General features: G+C 36.7%; 1 protein-coding gene across 11 annotated transcripts in view; it reads right to left on the bottom strand.

The window, feature by feature from the left end:
* The window catches only part of SPOCK3 (SPARC (osteonectin), cwcv and kazal like domains proteoglycan 3), a 469,987-nt gene that overhangs the window by 59,981 nt on the left and 389,423 nt on the right, over positions 1–20,583 (bottom strand). For all 11 annotated transcript variants that reach the window (XM_030492175.1, XM_030492178.1, XM_030492172.2 and 8 more), the window contains one exon: positions 7,920–8,046. In XM_030492175.1, the coding sequence (XP_030348035.1) occupies positions 7,920–8,046 (127 nt within the window). The remainder of the gene's footprint in view (positions 1–7,919; positions 8,047–20,583) is intronic.

Genomic DNA, 20,583 nt, shown 5'->3' with positions numbered 1-20,583 from the left:
CTATGAGGTCACCACGCAGCCTTCTCTTCCCCAGGCTGAACAGCCCCAACTCTCTCAGCCTGTCTTCATATGGGAGGTGCTCCAGCCCTCTTATCATCCTCGTGGCCCTCCTCTGGACTCGCTCCAACAGCTCCATGTCCTTTTTATGTTGAGGACACCAGAACTGTACACAGTACTCCAAGTGAGGTCTCACGAGAGCAGAGTAGAGGGGCAGGATCACCTCCTTTGACCTGCTGGTCACGCTTCTTTTGATGCAGCCCAGGATACGGTTGGCTTTCTGGGCTGCAAGCGCACACTGCCGGCTCATGTTAAGCTTCTCGTCAACCAACACCCCCAAGTCCTTTTCTGCAGGGCTCCTCTGAATCTCTTCTTTGCCCAACCTGTAGCAGTGCCTGGGGTTGCCCCGACCCAGGTGTAGGACCTTGCACTTGGCTTGGTTAAACTTCATAAGGTTGGCATCGGCCCACCTCACAAGCGTGTCAAGGTCCCTCTGGATGGCATCCCTTCCCTCCAGCGTATCAACCGAACCACACAGCTTGGTGTCATCGGCAAACTTGCTGAGGACGCACTCAATCCCACTGTCCATGTCGCCGACAAAGATGTTGAACAGGACCGGTCCCAACACCGATCCCTGAGGGACACCACTCGTTACAGGTTTCCAACTGGACATCGAGCCATTTACCACAACTCTTTGCGTGCGGCCATCGAGCCAGTTTTTTATCCACCGAGTGGTCCATCTATCAAATTGATGTCTCTCCAATTTAGAAACAAGGATGTCATGTGGGACAGTGTCGAATGCTTTGCACAAGTCCAGGTAGATGACGTCAACTGCTCTGCCCCTGTCCATCAGTTCCGTCGCTCCATCATAGAAGGCACCAAATTGGTCAGGCAGGATTTCCCCTTAGTGAAGCCATGTTGGCTGTCACCAACCACCTCGTTGTTTTTCATGTGCCTTAGCATGTTTTCCAGGAGAAACTGTTCCAAGATTTTGCCAGGCACAGAGGTGAGACTGACTGGTCTGTAGTTCCCCGGGTCTTCCACCTTCCCCTTCTTGAAAATGGGGGTTATATTACCCTTCTTCCAGTCATCGGGAACGTCAACCTGACTGCCAGGATTTTTCGAATATGATGGACAGATGTATATTAATGCTTCAGAGTCCGGATGTGAAATGCTGTGAAATTCACACAACCCAGAAATTTCTGGAAGAGTGTTTCCATACGTGGCTTTGGATATTTTAAAGTGACATTGTTTTGAGAGGGATGTGGTTACCAGGCATCCCTGAATTCCAGAGAGTTTTCTGTGGTTCGGTTGTATTATTTTATAGCCATAAACTTAATACACCTGAGCTGTGATAACATGTATTTGTTTAGTACTACTATGCTGTGTCTTATTAAAGCCCATTAAATAAGATTAGCATGCATATAACAGAAGACTACACAAACTTCACCCCCCTTTCAATAATAATTTAAAAATCCTACATTACAGATGTATTCTAAGCAAATCTTAAGTATATAAAAACATTGTATTGAGAGCGTTAGAGCATCACGAATACTGAAAACTTGAAGGAAAAAACTCCATAATTCATGGTACATGGAACAGGCTATGTTTTAAAGCAATAAAATGATCTATGGGTTCACTGCTACTTGATGAGCATATATTTAAATTCTACTAAAACAAGGTCCCATGGTTCAGTGTACTGGGAAGTGATTTCTGGTTTAAATATGCAGGTAAAAACAAATGGTGCATCAGAATTAACAGAAAATAACAGAGAGGAAGAAAAAGCTGGCAGACATTGAAGATCAATTTTTTTTTTTTTTTTTTTTTTGGTGCCATTGTGTGGCTACATGTTTTATCCTACAGGATACATTCAGGAAAATGATTCCTTTTAAGGACATAAACTTACTGACTTCCATGGCACTCTGGTGACAGAAAGAGGGAAAATGTGTTCTGAAAAAAAGTGCAATCATCCCATTCATATATCTACCACAAAATGAGAAATGTCTTTGTTGTTATATTTTCTTCCATTTCCTCACATATCTAGACTGCTGCCTTGTGTATGAGGACAATTTAGGTGGCCATTGTTCTCCCTCACCCCTGGGAAATCCAAAGGAATGTTCCAAGGAGAACAGAATGACATGTGTGGGGTGGGATGTAAGGCTGTCAGAGACATGAGAATAGAATACATCACTCGCCACTAAACTTCTTCCTTTCTAGTAAGTGCTTACATAGATTTTTCCATACCATCTCCTACACTAGCACACTCTTTGGGGTCTTCTTTCAGAGAATTATTTATGTAATATTTGAATGCTTTCACTGAGCCAAGATCTGAGCCAGTTTTCTTGTTTGCCATTTGCCACTTGCCACTTTCAATCTCATCTTCTTTAATACCACCATCACTCCACAAGCATAAATATGCCAGCATAAATATGGCAGCTCCTGTGTCCAGCTCCTATGCGTTTCTGCCTGTGTATGATATGGATACATTCTAGAAAAGAATTCTTGTGCCAAAATTATTCTGATTATTTTAGATGTATTTATAGTTAAAAAAATATAGTTTATATTTTGAATACAGTTTTCAAAAGATTAACTTCTGCTGGTTAAAGCTACCATTCAGAGAAAGACTGTTCTCCAGAGAAGTACAGATGTCTCCATAAACATAACAGTTTCAAAAATCTGAATCTTTAGCTATCTTCTCGACTTTACTTTAAACAATTTGATTTTTCTTGTTTTGCTGGCTGTCCTGTTTAACAGTTAACATATAAATTTAGATTTTCATGTATAGGTTCTGAATCTGAGTTCTTTCTGTATTCATTATTTTGTGTCAGTATACTGCTGCTGTGATATAAGAATTGTTTAATAAACCCTGACACTTGTTTCACTTTCCCTTATTTGTCCTTTTATTTTATCGGTTTGTCCTTCCAGCCTAGATTGTTTATATTCTGGAGAAAACTGATTACTGTTTTAAAACAACAATTTAAATGCATTACATAGATTAAGGCTTAAGAAAATATTTTCTAGTCCATAAAGTAGCATTTTTTAATTTTTATTGAAGTATTACAGTTTATTTATGTTTTAATGTAAATACAATATATAATTTTATATTAAGAAAACATAGTATTCTGGAAATGAAAAAAAGGTACCAAATTCAATTCTTACTATTATAAATATGTCATTCTAGTCTAAGATATATTGAGCTGCTCAGAATTTCAAAAATTTCAAAATATTTAAGGTTCTATAAAATAATTTGTAATCTACCATCTCTAATAGCTTTAGCAGCCATTTATTTTTAACACAGTTGATTAAAAAAGAGAACTGTCATATAAAATTTGGAATTTTTAGTACATCAGCCTATTTGGCAAACTGGATTGAGTCACCCCTCTGATGTTTCTCTGCCTTTTTTTGAATGCTATATCCTACCAGTTTCAAGGTTCCAGAAAAAACTTCAGGCATCATTGGCAAAATCCATTGTTGACAGAAGCTGGCAAACCAGACAGTCTCATTTTCTGATATTTTACTAGCCTTTTTAAGCATATAAACAATAAACAAGGAGTTTCCAGTATTTCTGTAAAGATCAGTTTATCCTGGTAAAGTACACTCCATGGATCAAACAGGCAAGATACATTTTGTCTCAATGACTGCTGGCCAGTCTCATTAAAGAAACGTTTGTTATGATTTTTGGCTTGGTTTGGGTTTTTTGCTTGGTTGGTTGGTTTTTTTGTTTGTTTGGTGTGGTTTTTTTGTTTGGTTTGAGGAGAGTTTGTTTTGGTTTTTGTTTCGGGGGTTTTTTTTTGGGTGTGTATGTGGAAGGAAGGTTGGTCATGTTTGGTATTTTTTCTTGTCTGCCAACAACTTTGTTTCACTTGCAAATGTACCTCAGCCAATCTACCTTCTAGCAATCTTTTCTACAGTAGAAAGAAACAGTCAACAGCTCAGGAATGTGACTTGAAAACTCACAATGAGCTAATAAATGAATAAATTTAAACCAATTCAACTTTTACAATAAGAATATGCTTAAAATAACATCAAAGATTAAAGATGTTGATACTTATTTTTAAGTGCTTCCTCCAAACAATGTTTCATACCAAAAACACTGCTAAGAGATACAGATTTTAAGGTGAAGTCTTTAAAACACCTGAAATGAATAAAGGCAGCTGTGATTTTAGAAAGCAAATGTTAAACATGGAATTCCTGAGAACAGAATCTAGGAATTTCATGTAAAATTATAAACAAAATTTGGATAAAGTAAGCAACCACTATCAAAATCCCCCCTCCCCACAGTGTGATTTTATCCACTGGCCCTCTTTCAGTCTTCTAGTAAGAAAGGAATCATAATTTGGGAGAAGGTATTTGAATATAACAAATATCTAAATTCACATACCTATCTAAACTCCATCAAGAATAAATATACTCTTTCCTGACTGTTTGCATTTCTGTAATTTTTCCACCTTAGTCTGAGAAGGTAGTTTAGATCATTATTTTTACGAAACATTTTTTTTTATTGGTAATTACAGGGATATCATCAATTATATGAAGTTTTCATAGGTAGGAGGGGAAAAAAAAAATCATAAAAATTTCACTGTCAACATGAAACCAATGTGAGCGACTTGTTGCTAACAAAAAAACCTGATATAGGACTTACTGCCAAGATGATTCTGGAATAAAATGATGGGGCAATGGCCATATTGTAAAAACCCATTTATTTCTGTGGTGTTTTCCTTTCAAAATACCTAAAACATTGCTCACTGATCTAATTTACAGTTAGATTTTCTTATAGTGGGATTGCTTTTGACCACATTCAATCTAAAAGAGAAAACTTCAGCCTATTATACCAAACATCAGAACTGTTAATTAAAATATGCAAAACCACCCAAAAGACAATTCATCTGATGTGTGACCATATTCTTTTAACTTGCGGCCTCTCCTCCACAGTTACTCCAGCATTACTGTATACATGCTGGACAGCAGTGAGTTGCATGCCTGGGTAAAAGAACGGCAGGAGGTGGGTTGCTGCCACAAAACACCCCATCTTAGCTGCACTCCATGACCTTTTTATTTCCATATTAATCCCAGGAAAGAGGAAGCTAGAAAAAGGCTGCAAAAGCTGTCTTGGCAGCAGTGACTGTGTTTTTTCTGGAGAATGGATAGTGAGCCAAACTTACAGGGGTAAAAGACCTATGCTACAGCATTGCCTGAGTATTTCTATAGTTAAAATGAATAATGCACTTTCAAGTGCTAAAGTTTAGAGAAATGTAGAAGGTAAAACTAGACTAACAAAGTGTAAAACACACACAAGCATTATTTAAAGGCTATTAACTAAAAATCGATTTAACACCACCCTGGTAAGGAAATGGCATGATCTCTATACTGAATTTCTTCTGACATAATAATTAATGTTCCTTCAGTTACTCAACATTTCAGCATATAATATTTTTATTTCAACATTCTTGTAATGCTAATAATGAATAACTTACATCTGCTACTTTTCTTTTACACTGACTGCATGTGACTAATTATAGGCTGAGAACACAGTAAACCTAGCATGGCCCAACAAAATGAATGGGAAACAAAACATGCTTACCTGACTCTGGATCAGCTTAATTTAGAAGGTAACCTTTCCTTCTACATTGTCTACCTATTATACAATCATTTTTTCTCTCCAAAGCAAAAAACGTGTGTGAAATACCTACAGTTACAGAATTTGATACAAACATTTGCATGGGCTTGGTCAGAAAAGGGAGGGCATACTCCCAAAGTAGTGTGCATCCAACAACTGCCAGCTGCCTGGCTGTGTTTTACAATACTATTTACTGACTTATTTTCAGAAAATGTATTCTACAATTTGCCACAGTCATTGACAAATGCATTCTAAATACAAGAAAATTGCTATATAAACTCCTACTAGAGCTTGATGACACAATGAAACTAAACTTTGCCTGGAGTAAAGGAACACAAATATTCATCTTTATGTCAATTTTTAAAGTGACTGCTCCTGAAATACCCTTGCAAGGATATTTTAATGCAACTGCACCACAGAATATGAAATCATAACATCATTGAAATGAAATAAAAATAAATATGTATAGATTAGTACAGATTGGTAGTATATATTAGAAATTAGTATAGATTAGTACAGATTAGATCTCCCGTGGTCATTAACTTTTTTTAGCATCATTTATAGACTTCTGCGTATATACTCCAAGCCAGACCATGAGAAGCCATAAGGGTCACTTCTGAGTACAGGACAATTTAGAATATAGCATTCCCATATGATAAAATAGGAAATTACCGATGGGGTTAAAACTGGTGGTGATGTTTGTATTACATTAGGAAGAACATTGCCTTCACATGGAACAACAAAAGAAATGCTAAGTAATAGTATGATTTAATGTCTAGTAAGATGCAAGCACACTTCAAGCTCTTAAGACATAGACAAGAGATTACTGTGAATGAAAAAAATAAAATTTTCAAATTCCTAAATTAAAACTTTGAGTCATATTATTACTGGAAAAAACCTGTTTTTCTGCTAAGTCAAAAAGTCCAGAGTTCAGGGCCTCAGGTATCCTGCTGTAGGGCTCAAAAAATATTTTTTTAATTTTTAAAGGAAAACTAAGATTCTTGAGCAGTTCGCTATAAATAAATACATGTTCAGTTTGCAAGAAAAACATTTTCTAATGTAAGATTTAGGACAAAAGCATAAGAAATGTTGAGGAAGCACTAGTTATATTCAACATTTTTATTTTACCAAGAAGAAAACATCCTTGGAGCTGATACTTAGGGTTCAATCCAGCAGCCAGTCACTCCTGGAAACTCCAATCCTTTTTTGTAAAATTCAGACATAGTTTGTGATTGCAGGAAAGAAGAAAATTCAGTACAGCAAATACAAACTCTAAAATCTTTAAGTCCTGGAAAGCATCGTAAAAATATTTTGCTTAAAATGTTATATAGAAATTTTTTCTTTATAAGTAATAAACAGAGCTTCTCCATCAATTTAATCTAGAACAATCACCATTATTATTACTACTACATTTCTCTTGAAGTACTGGATATCATGTTAGAAACATTTTGTTAGGGAAGGACATGGTGTCTGAATGACAGAACACAGTAGTTTCTCATGCACTACTGCATGCCATTTCTGACAAAAAATGTGTTCATTAAGAGTAGCAAAAATTTTAAAAGAGGATGCTAAACAAATTGATTTATTTTCAGCATTATGAAGTCCCTCTACCTCACAGGTTTCACCTGAGCACTGTACTAATGCAGTCCCATGGATTCTGGACTTCAGCATGAACAGCCAAAATCTTTTATCCAAAACAGACTGGGTAAACTGACTAGTATTTTTTATTTATTATTCTGTCTCCAGATAAGTACGACAGAAAAGACAAGAAGGTCCATGAATAAGAAGGAAGATTTGATTATGGTCTTAAAATACATAGAATGCATGTTGCAGGAAGGAACGATATGCAACAATTATTCACATTATTACATTATTTTTATGTAGATATGCTACATTTATGCCTACGTGCTTGGAATGTGAAGCATCCCCATAACTGTCAACTGGAAAATCTGACTTAACATATTTATCCTACCCCCAACTGGGGACACACAATAATTTTTTCCTTGCTCAAAATCCTGCCTTGGTGTCTATTGCAGACAGACTTTACCTAGAGCTGTGTTATATTGTGGAGCACTCTCATATTGTACTGCTTTGGGTATTATTGTTTCATGCTACTTAGGATTTGCTACTGTTCTGCTTTTTTGCCTTACAATATACAAGAATTGCCATCGGTTTCAGTGTGCAATATATATTTTAGTCAAAACAAAAAATGTTGATTTGTGTTACAATACAGTATTTTGTTTTCCAAGAGCTGGAATTGACTGGAACAATGAAAGAATAATTTAGTTCTTTATGTAATTCTTACCTGAGAAGAATATGTGTGACCATCTGATCCACAAACAGGATTGGTATAAACTACTGGACACTGCTTGCAGTTTGATGAAATAGGACCACCCCTCCACTGTTTATGGCCTAAACCAGCCTCTTTCATACTGTAAGTAAACAAAAAGTATGTAATTCTGATAAGTAGTAGTAAAAATATAACATATTCAGGGTATTTTAATGAGCCTTTACAAAAAGTAAGCCATACATGATTTCAACCATGAAATTTTCTTCTAAGTAAAGGGATGCCACAGTCTTTCATATACAGTCGCTCACCTTTGTACATTACTCATGTCATGATACATGATACCTGCATATTATTTCACTTTCTTAGTAGAAAAAGATGATTAAGATGATGCTTTGGTGACTTTTATACTTAATCATCAGTGAAAGATGTCTGACTTGTGTGGTATTTACTTTTTTGTTGTTATTAAATAGTATGAACGGAGCTGTTCTGTTAATACTGGTGTTTTAGAAGTTAACATTTAAGTACTAGAAAATTACATCTTAAATACTTCTACGGAAACAAATAGGTGGTCCTTCAGAGTACTGTTTGCCTCACTTTGACCACGGTTTTTCACAGCTTACATTTTGTAAAATTCAGACTAGCAACCAATGTAAAATTCAAAGGGAAAAAAAGAAGGTAATCCATTGGAGCACAGAATTGATCTGCATAAGCGTATATGTGTATATGCTTATACAAACAGATACAGCTAGATGGATCATTCTAACCTCAAAAACAAGCTACTAAAGTCTAAAATAAGTTACTGACGCTTCCTCAGAATACCCTCCTGGCCATGCTCAAACATGTTTTTTCTTTTTAGCTTTGAATTAATTTTTATTCATCAGTTTTTCCAATTGCTTTTTTCAAATACGAAAGCATTTAGCAGCCATTTTATCCTGAAACAGCTGTTTTATTAGAGTTGCCTGATTCATAGATTGACCTACAATATGCTTTATCTATTAATGGCTTCCATATAAATAATAGAACAATAATGTATGATTTTTATACTGTGTTTTCTGCTTGGGATCTTAATGAGGTAGCTAAAACTGACTATGCTTAGAATACAGCAATGACTTTTCAGGACACATTCAAGTAGTAAATGTTCAAACTTAGAAGAAACTCAAATCAAATCCTTTTTAATGGAACAGAACTCTTTCAGCTTGGTTCACCTACAGATAATCAAGAACTATTTTGCTAATTAGTCATGAATCGCTGTTTGAGAAGAACTTGTCTGGAGTAATAAAAAGAAATGAAATTAAGAGAAAATAAACTCCTCATCCTCTGTTTTTATGATGTTCAGAGCACAAGGCTAAAAGCACACACTTGACAGTAAACTGGTGATGGTCAAAGCCAAAAACATTTCCAAGCTATGCTAATGTTTTTGTGCTGTTCCTAATTTGGGCTGTAAATGTGTGCTTTAAGAAGAAGAAAAAAAAAATCATGTAAGTTAGAAGTTTACATTCAGATTATGTTGTGTGGCAAAATTTTGAACTGCACGGAGTTTTCTACAGTGTAAACAGGAACCCAAAATGCTGTACACAGAAATCATCAGTTACTGCTGAAAAAAACAGTAATAGCTTCAATTACATTTAGCATAATGAGTGGTAAAATATCCACACAGGAAGTTTCTATGTCCATTAGGAAGTATAAAAAAAGGAAACAATTGAAACATATCACTCTAATAATAACAATCCTTCCTGCTGAGTTGCATCATTTCAACACTTAGAACAAACCATTTCATTTCTATTATAGCAAAGTTGAACTGTATCTTTGCATATGTATAATATATAGTAATAACCTGACTATTGCTGCACCTGACTATTGCTGCCCCTCTCACTTTGACTGAGAGTTTTCCAATCATCCACATGAGCTCAGTATAATTAGATTATTTAGATGGCCGCATCTTTCTCTTCTTATTACTTTTATAGCCCAGTTTTCCAGAAGTGCCCCAGTAGTCTGAAGTTACTGGCAGCACCAAAGTCCCAACTATCAACCTGATGCAATATCTGTTTATCTGAGATACAGTAACTCTAAAACACTGCATATATCAATTGCAAAAGTTCCAGACATCAACAGGAAGAACACCATTGGTATCAGCAAAAACCAGAAACAGGAAGTAGGATTTGTGAGACACATAGAGACTGCTGAGTGTAGATGCTTAAAACATATCAAAGAAAGGACCAGTGGTGATTACAGGGCTTTAGCTTATCTGCACCCTTGTACATGCCTCCAACAAGAAAAGACAGGAAAAAAAGGGAAGGAAAAGAGAATCATGTGCCTCAGGAAGGACCACAAGGTGGACACCAGAAGCAGCTCAGGACATGGGAATCACAGGTCTCTGACAGCCAGTGGAAAGGTATGAAGAAAATGGAAAATATTTTATCCAGCAGACAGATTACCTTCTCCTCAATTAACCTCTGCTTTGTTAGGCTTTTAAATGCAGGATGTCCCAGGGTACTCATTTAGGGTGAAGAGAGTCAAGTTTCTTGTTATACACAACTCACCTGAGACCAGCAGATCACTCTTGGTTTCTAGATAACCAAAAATAATTTTCTCTGTAATATCTGTATTTTTTCAAATTTGTAATGGAAGGTATAATTATAAATAAATTATAAATAATGATATCAGTCCAGAGATACCTGGTCATGGAAATTCTTTGTAGGGACATCTGTTCAGAAGCTTTAGTACAATGATGTGGAAACTAGATTCTATATTATCAGAACTACCAAACAACTATTTCTTGCTTGTCAGTCACTGAGATGACAGGCAAATATGAAGAATCAACTGAAAAGATTTTTAATACTAGTTATGGTAGATACGTGCATTTCATAAAATACATTAACAATGCCTTTTACTTTTGTATACATTTCCTTTCACCATTCTTTAAACACGTCAGATTTGTTCCTGTTGACTATTTCTTTGTTATCAGGTGTTACGTTTATTTTCTTTAAAGCTAGGCAATGAGCATACATACAAACTATCGACATGGAAATAACTTGTTGATATAAATCATCTTGAATTAAAATCATTGGTGTATGTCCACGATGTCATGAAATAATACACAGAAAGTCTGCTCAGCTACAATATAAATAATTTGTTATCATTTACATGAAATATGCAGATAAAGTAACGTATTTTTACGTTTTAAAAAGGGAAAAAAACAGTAAACAAAGAAATCAGTTTCTTCACTATAAGTAATCACTTCTCTTTTTATCTTCCTTGCATTTATTATTTTTGATTCTATATGCAAGAAGACCCATATCACTACAACTTGCAGTTGCTAAAATTCTGCCATTTAATATTGTGATTCCACTGCAATCACTATAAACGTTCTTGCATTCGTTAGTATTTTGCCACAATAAACATATGATGCCACATAAAAGTCAACCTCTTCCACTGAAAAATATTAATTTCCTAAAAAGGGCTTTGGGATCTGTCTAGTAAAAAAAATACCTATTCGTGCATACACAAGCTCCACCTTATGTGACATTGTTGACACCTAAAGTGTAAAATTAAGTATATGGGTTTAATTTACCAGCAACACTTGTGATTGCATTAATTTGCATACACCACATTGTGCATACGCTTTTAGACTGCATACGAACTGCAAGCCTAGAAACATAATTAGCCAATCTGCTCAATTACTCTAGCCTATGTACCTGTTTGCATACATAAACTTTCCTTCCTGTGTACACAGTAATTGTGCCTGCGAATACTTTGAAAACGCTTGAAGTAACCATTGAAAATTTAGCTGCAAGCAACTCTTAGACAATGTGACTTATTTAATGACACCTATAAAATGCATGAGTGCATTGAAAAAATTATATTGTATAGCTAAATCTGAGAGTCTTCAAACACAGGTCTTCAAATACAGACTGACAGAAACAAATTTGAGTTACTAAACCCCCAGTTTTTCAAAGAACTCTTGCAACTCTTGTCTGATAGCTACATTTGCATTTTTTAGAGATTTCAGAATTATTCCAATTTAAAGACTGCCTGATTATATTTTGCCATGGCCTTTGGGGGACACAATCAGGCTCTGTCAGATTAATGTAATCTGAAAAAAACACCACTTATATTGCAAAATCCAGTTTGGTTTCATTACAGTTGACTGGATTTACTTCAAAGTTACCTTTTCATGTTAAAGCATCCTGGAAAAAAACGACAGCTGTCAATATGTATTTTTGAAATGTTTCTTTCAAATGTCAAAACAAACCAAGACATTACTGCCGATCTCTGTGTATGTCTGTATTAGCCTTGCTTCATTATTTTGCACAACTCCTAACAAATACAAGAGAAATCGCTCTTAAGAAACCAACAATAATTGAATAAATCTAAGCCAAAAAAAGCAAAGTCTAATAAAGCTAATATGGGAATCAAAATGTATTTTAGCAACTTTAAATTAACAGTGGTAGCAAGACGTTTGCATTTCTTGATGAACCATCATAATGCTTAGCAGGTGCATGTGAGATTATATAAATTCAGCTATTATTTTTCCCCAGCATCAGCACCCAACATTAGGTTAGAAAATTGAGTATCATCTATCATTTTTGTCATGATCTCTAAGCATCACAGTATTATTCCAGAATATTTCTTTCTGTGCATGTAGGAAGAAAATGCTATTTACTCAGCTACACAGGAGAAGGAAAACAAGATACCGTAAGGATACAAATTCTTACTACCTCCTTCCACCTACATGTATTAAAAAGATAAGTCTATACTTTAAGGTACTTTCTTGCCTTGTTGTCATATAGCTCCGTTATTTTCAGTACCATTCTGCCTACTTTGTCAAGTAAAAGAAACCACTATTTTATTCTGAATGCGTATATATTAAACTAAAATCCAAACAAAACAGCCATGTCTATTAAAAACAAAAACAACAAAAAACCAAAAAACCACGCAAAACCAAAAAACAACCACAAAACAAACAACAGCTTTAGGTAATCCTGAATGCTGCTGAAATTTCCTGGAATAATATTTACTTCATTTTTATTGAGCGAAGTTAGCTAGTAGAGTATTTTAACGAGACAAAAAGAGAAAGAAAGCACAGCAACACACAAATCATGGTTTGGATTGGAAAGGACCTTCAAGATCATCTAATACCAACAACCCTGCCATGGGCAGGGACATCTTCTACTAGACCAGGCTGCTCAAACCTCCGTCCAACCTGGCCCTGAACACTGCCAGGGATGGGGCAGCCACAACTTTTGGGCAACCTGTTCCAGTGCCTCACCACTCTCACAATAAACTTCTTCCTAATATCTAATCTAAATCTCCCCCTTTTCAGTTTAAAGCTATTCCCCCTTGTCCTGTCACTACATGCCCTTGTGGAAAAGTCCCTCTCCAGCTTTCTGGTAGGTTCTCTTCAGGTACTGGAAGCTGCTATAAGGTCTACATTTCTTCTCCAGGCTGACAAGCCCAACTCTCAGCCTGTCTTCATAAGAGAGGTGCTCTAAGCCCTCTGATCACCTTTGTGGCCCTCCTCTGGACTCGCTCCAACAGGTCCACATCCTTCTTATGCTCGGGCTGCAGAGCTGGACACGATTCTCCAGGTGGGGTCTCACAAGAGCAGAGCAGAGTGGAAGAATCACCTCCTTTGACCTGCTGGTCACACTTCTCTTGATGAAGCCCAGGATATGGTTGGCTTTCATGAGCGCACACTGCCGGCTCATGTTCCAGTTTCTTGTCAACCAACACCCCAAGTCCTTCTCCTCAGGGCTGCTCTCAGTCCATTCTCCACCCAGCCTCTATTTGTGCTTGGGATTTCCCTGACCCACATGCAGGATGGAGGAAGGAGGTAGTAGGACCCTGGAGTACCACCTTATCCACTGAGTGGTCCACCCTCCAAATCCATGCTTCTCCAATTTAGAGACAAGAATGTCATACGGGACAGTGTCAAATGTATTGCTTAAGTCCAGATAGATGACATCAGTCACTCTTGCCTTATCCACCAACACCATAGTCATGTTGTAGAAGGCCATCAAATTTGTCAAGAACCATTTGCCCTTAGCGAAGCCATGTTGGATGGAGAATGGATTGAGAGCAGCCCTGCGGAGAAGGACTTAGGGGTTTTGGTTGACAAGAAACTGGAACATGAGTTGGCAGTGTGATCTTGCAGCCCAGAAAGCCAATCGTATGCTGGGCTGCATCAAAAGGGTGCATGGCAGGGGGGTTAGAACTAGATGATCTTAGAATCCTTTCCAACCCTAATCATTCTATGATTCTATACTTTTAGGTTGCATGTATTCTGCTCATAGAACCTTTTATACACTGTAAAAATTGTTTGAACAAAGTGGTCCAGAGAGGGAAGATTATAACTACAGGTCCAGAGATAAAGAACACAGTGGAAGAAGACCTTGGACGATGCAGGCATTTTTGCATGGCAGAGCAATTCACCTATCACGGGAAGTCTGATTTGGCTCTTCAGCATAGATTTTTCAGCCTCCAACATGAGATATGATGAATTCTTCTATAATGCATAGAACCAACACTACCTCTAGAAGACAGTTAAACTATGCATTGATCTTTAGATTATTAATTTATTTTTCAGTTCTTTTAATGCTGGCAGTTTTGTTACACCTGTACTTTTTTTCAACAAAACAATAGGAAACATCAGATTTTTATTTTACTACTTTTTTTTTTTTTTTTTTAACAGGAAAGGATCTTATTCTAGAGGCTATTTTCTATGCAGGCATTCATCTGACATTATATGAATGTACAGAACGTCCAAATCACTGTGCCATCTAGAGGCTACACTGAGAAATCCTCTTATCACTAACTAATGATCATTACTTAGCAAAGATCATTACTTTATAGATATATGCAACATAAGAAGGTACCCCCCCCCCAACATAGCCTGGGATACAAGTTAACTTCCAACAGCCTTCAAAGCTGACATCATCAAAAGCAAACATCATGTTTTATAACTTCTACAGTACAATGGCAGTGAATTTTCATTGAGCAAAGTGAAGATATAACATTTTTAATTGATATCAGCTGTGTGGAGGTTAGGATTTAAAGATTGTTGATAAAATCTTGGTCCTGTTGGATTCAGTAAGAAAACTTCTATTGTCTTTCAGTGGGCGATAGTTTTAGTCTGTTGCATCAGGCTCCACACACCACAACTACCGTTCAGGATACTATGCTTCTATAGCAACAAGAGAATGATCCCTAAGGATTATAAAGGTCTTTTGGGCTAATTCAGCAGTATTAGACATAGACCTTGGATTACAAAATAACATATAATTCTGCCAATGAACACAACCAGTGCATCTGCATTAGCAAACAGGTACCACAGGATTACACATACAGAGTGAAACATCAAGCGCTGAGAAGCTAATGCCCATGTTTTGGGGGGAGAGAGGATGATGGGCTGCTTTTCTGTTTAGTTTGTTAACTTTGAACTCACTCTTGTCTGGCATGCTGGCAGGCATTAGGTAGGATACTGGAGCACCCCTCTCATGTTTTTTCATTGGAAATTTCATACACCCTGAGAGCCATTCCACTATTAAAACCAAAGCAAGGTAACTGAGATGATCAGATTTTCCCACAGTAGCACACTCCCAATTGAACCAAAACACTAATGTAGGCATGCAGGGGGTTTTGCTGCCCTTTTTTAAGCTTCAGTTTTACCTTTCCCTCCTTTTTTCTAAGCCTATTTTTCTGGAGGAAAACCAAAATTTCTTTCTAAAAGAACATTACATTACCATCTTTATTAGCTTCATTGCACCCCAATCAATCAATCCAGAAAGATCATTTTAACACAGAATACCAGAAAAATTACCCCTATTCTTTCATTATTTTTTGTTTTCAACTAGAACAACAATTTACCAAGTTTGTGTATTTGTAAATTACAGCATCACTGTCAGAACCCTCTTTCTTCTAAGAACCAAATTGCCCTCCTCACAACACAAAACCCACCACCTGCTAAGCCAGTATGTACTACACTCTCTTGTCCCTCGCTTTTTCTCCAGGCTCCATGGAGACTGAAGAAATGTCTGTAAAACTATAAAGGAAGAAAAAATTGGATGGTAGACACACAGAAACATATTAAGACCCAATGCACACATCCATCCACACACAACAACAATTCCTATACATTTCATAAGCAAACCAGGGCCTCCACGCTTGTTTTCTCCCTCTTCATGATGAAAATTATTTCTTCACCAAGTTCCTAGGGGCAGATGCGGTCAAAAGGGCTACAGCAATATAATTTAGAAAAACCTCATTGCCCTGAGAAGAAAAATCAAACTGCAGGAATACAAACTGCTAAAGACTCATAGGCTTTGAATCCAGACTCTGCAATATCCACACAATCTTCTTCTTTTTCAGATACCTTATACAACAATACAAAATGTAATCTCTCTAGGAGTTACTTGCTTATCCTAAATTGTCAGTTCTGCACAGAACAAACTAATACAACAATCTGTGTTGACACCTAGTTTAGCAATAATGATAAAAATCTGCTGGGTTTAATAGAGATAAGTTACCACAGCAAATAATTTCTGACAAAATACATCATAAAATGATAAGAGCAAAGCTGAGGCCATATAGTAGTAGGAACAACTACTATTAGAAGTTTTCAAGGATTACTGTTTTCAGAAACTCTATGAAACATGAAAAGACCCTTGTACATAAAAGAAGTTTACTATGATCAAAGCTCTGTGTATACTCAGTATGCAAAGCAAAATGTCACTCAAAGGCTGATATTTTTTTCCTCTCCAACGTGACATTTTGAAGGATATATTTTGTAGCTATGTAAAGGTAAAGAAAAGAAAATCATGTGGGGAAAGAACAGTGAAGTTACAGAAAAAGGTATTTCAATTATTTTGAAATTATATGAATACTTACTGTAATTTCAATTATAAAGATGCTTTCTTTGCTAGTTATTATTTTTGCATATGGTAGATGGTGAAAAATTACCTTGGCAATACTGACTTCTTAATTTTTAAGTTTATCAACTCAGCTACTATTTTTCCTAATTCCCATTGTTTAGATTACTTTTTCCATTTCATAAAAATATTGACCTAAGCATGACAACTTTCCTTTCAGTGAATATATGCATTTCTACTCACTCGAACAAGCAGTGAGAAACCCAGGATCTCCTAACTTACACAGTCATTTAAGTGCTATTTTTAGAAAATGGCTTTAGTATTTTTTTAATCTGTAAAATCTCCATGATAATAATCAATGGTTAAAGCTTTCACAAGCAGTGCAGAAACTGACAGAAATAAAGTTAATCAAGTTTGAATAGCTCCAGTGACTACATGGGATGCTCACAATTTTCACTGATTCTGGAATTGAGGCCTCAAATTATTTTGTACATATTTTAGTCATTATAATGTACAGACAATATTAAAAAATAAAATAGAGATTCATACACACACACACATCTCACTTTGGTAAAGCAATAATGTGCTATTTCAGAAAGATTTTTAATAATGTTAACTTAGAAACTTCACCTTTTCATGACTTACCAAGATATGCAAATGTATTTAATGAGTGCTTTCTATGTTAATCTAAGTGTTTGACCTTGCTGTAAATGCAATTTTGTAATCACCTCATTTAGAGTTATCACCTCTTCTGAAAAATGTTTTAATTTTATAAAGCTGAAAGAATTATTAAACAGCTCTCAAACCCATCATTTTCTATTTTGCCAAGACAGAATATTATACAGATTTTGTGTCAGCCTTGCAGTTTACCTCTTTAAATATAAATGTGTTCACTAGCGATTAGTGTTATTGGAAAAAAAAGGTAACAAAGACATCAATTTGCGTTCCAAAAGAAAGCAGAGATTCTTTAACATGGTTTCCAATACAGACAACACAGAAGTGCAAATAATTTTCTTTTTCTTTTACATATTATTTAATAAAGCAGTATACTACTTTTTTTTCCTGAAGACAGAAACCAGTCCTCTTCAGTCAATGAAAATAATGTTAAGAACTAGATATAATAACCAGAAGATTGTGTCAAGTCTTACATTCTTAACAGTTTGTTGAACAGAAATCTGGAAGGCCCTAATAACAAGCTAAGTGCAATCATGAGATGTCATTTAAATGTGGGTTCTATGTACCAGCATGTTTTGTATTAGCAAAACTGCAGGGTCGTGTATTGGTTTAATTTTTTAATGTGTATGTGTCTATTATTGAGAAAGAAGTCAAAGTTATTTCAGAGGCCGTTTTGCATTCTGTGATGCTTTTGTTACCTGCATTTGATAGTCCAATTACAGACACAGTTCTCATCAGAAAGCATCTTAATGCCTATGATTCATAAAAATTAACTCAGTGAAGAAACATAACTGAAACATAAAACAAAAATTAAAAATAAATGAAAATAAATGAAATTAGTCAAATAACTAAGAATCACTTCTACAGTCCAAAGAAGACAAAAAGTGACAATATTTTGGTTACTATAACTATTAGAATGGCCACTCCTACAAGATTTACTATTCTATTTTGAGTATAAATACAGAATAATTTTCACTAGAAAATAGGTAATTTTCCTGTTGGTTCAAAACACTGGCTGCTACAAAAATGTTCTTTCTCTATTATAAAGGTAGATTGATATTCCATTCACCACACTCAGAAGCCTGCTGACAGAGCGATTCTCATGCAATCTTTCTCACTGCTTTGCAAGTACAAGTTGCACTCTTGCTGCCCATGCTCCTAGCTTTCTTCCCTCAAACTGTATCAATCACAGTGTCTGCTTGACAATGAAGACAGAAAATAAGGTAGTCCATTTATAAACATCAGAATATATATTTCAAAATCTGAAAGGATTTCCATTTTCTCCCTTTATTATCATCATCAACCATGACTGCTGTGTCAATCACTTGAATTTGAGAGTCAGCAGGCAACCTAAAACTTTTATTTCTTTGAATACTTAAAAAGTTTATTTGCATTCTTCAAAACTTTATATTCAACTCTTCAGGTAGGTAGAAAATATCAGTTAAACATCAATTTCAAAAGAATATGCTTTTTTTCCTTCTGAATAGTAAGTACAGAAGAAACACTTCCGCAAAGTGACTGATGTATTGTTGGAGTTAAAATAATGCATAGCTTGACCATTTAAGCTTTTCGTTCTTTCTGTACTTGCTCATTTTTCTCCAAAATCTCATGTGTGTTTACTTTTTATAAACCATCTTATTTCATCCAGTAAAAAAAAAAAAAAAAATCTCTTATCTACAGAAAGGCATTCTCATATTCATATACCAATGCTAAAATTGCTTAAGGTGACAGTACGTTCTCATGAACAGCATTTGTAACATTCTGGAAAACACATCACCTTCCCAGCAATGACATAACATAAAATACCGAAATGATGCAATTCCCCTCAGGAGCAAAAAACAAAACAAAACCCACAAGCCAAGCCAATAACCAAAAAACAACCCAAAATCCAAACCACACCAACCAAAAGCCCCTTCCACACTTTCTTATAGATTCATATAATGTATCTGATTGAGGGTCATAGTAGTAGGGGACTCTACTTTGAAAGGCACAGAGGCGCTCATCTGCCGGCCTGATCCAGTCTCGAGGGAGGTGTGTTGCCTGCCGGGGGCTCGGATCAGGGATGTTGCTGAGAGGCTGCCTGCTCTAGTAAGTCCTGCTGACTATTACCCCCTTCTAGTCGTCCATGTGGGTGCTAGAGATATAGACAGCAGTTGCCTGGAGGACATTAAGAAGGACTACAGAGCCCTGGGAGAGGTGGTTAAGGGCTCTGGAGCTCAGACAGTTTTTTCATCGATTCTCCAGGGCAAAGGGGAGGACCTTAAAAAAGCTAGGTGTGTCTGGCAGGTTAATAAATGGTTAGAAAGCTGGTGCCATAGTCAGGGGTTTGGCTATTTAGAACATGGGGCTCCATTTGGGAGGCCAGATCTACTGGAGGCTGGTGGAGCTGGTCTGACAAAGAAGGGGAAGAGCTGTTTTGGTAGGAGGCTTGCCAGGCTGGTCAGGAAAGCTTTAAACTAGATGTGTTGGGGGAAGGGAGCATTGATCCATCCCAACATTCCTGGTCAGTTGCCAGCACCTGTAATAAGTGCTTGGAGAGATGTAGAGATGTTCCAGCTGTCCCAGCCATTGAGTTGGCTTCATTTGGAGCTCGGCTAAGGTGCCTCTATACAAACGCCCGTAGTATGGGGAACAAGCAAGAGGAATTAGAGATGTGTGCAAGGTTACGGGAATATGATGTCATTGGTATCACAGAAACATGGTGGGATGGCTCCTATGACTGGAATGTCGGAATGGAAGGTTACAGGCTGTTTAGAAAAGACAGGCCAGGCAGACGGGGAGGGGGCGTTGCTATCTATGTCAGTGATAGGCTAGAGAGTATGGAACTCTGTCTGGGGATGGGTGATGAGGTAACAGAGTGTTTGTGGGTCAGGATCAAAGGGAAAACAGCAACGGGGGACATTACGGTGGGGATCTGTTACAGGCCGCCTGATCAAGAGGACTCTGTGGATGAAGCGCTCTACAGACAGATAGGAGCAGCCTCACGCTCGCACGCCCTGGTCCTCATGGGGGACTTCAACCATCCTGACATCTGTTGGAGGGACGGTACGGCCCGGCACAAGCAATCCAGGAGGTTCCTTAATTGTGTGGAAGACAACTTCCTCTTTCAAGCAGTAGAGGAGCCGACGAGGAGAGGT

Source organism: Strigops habroptila, chromosome 7 (genome assembly GCF_004027225.2).
Source record: "Strigops habroptila isolate Jane chromosome 7, bStrHab1.2.pri, whole genome shotgun sequence".
Taxonomy (NCBI): domain Eukaryota; kingdom Metazoa; phylum Chordata; class Aves; order Psittaciformes; family Psittacidae; genus Strigops; species Strigops habroptila.
The sequence above is the reverse complement of the archived record's forward strand: the minus strand, read 5'-3'. Positions and strand labels throughout refer to the sequence as shown.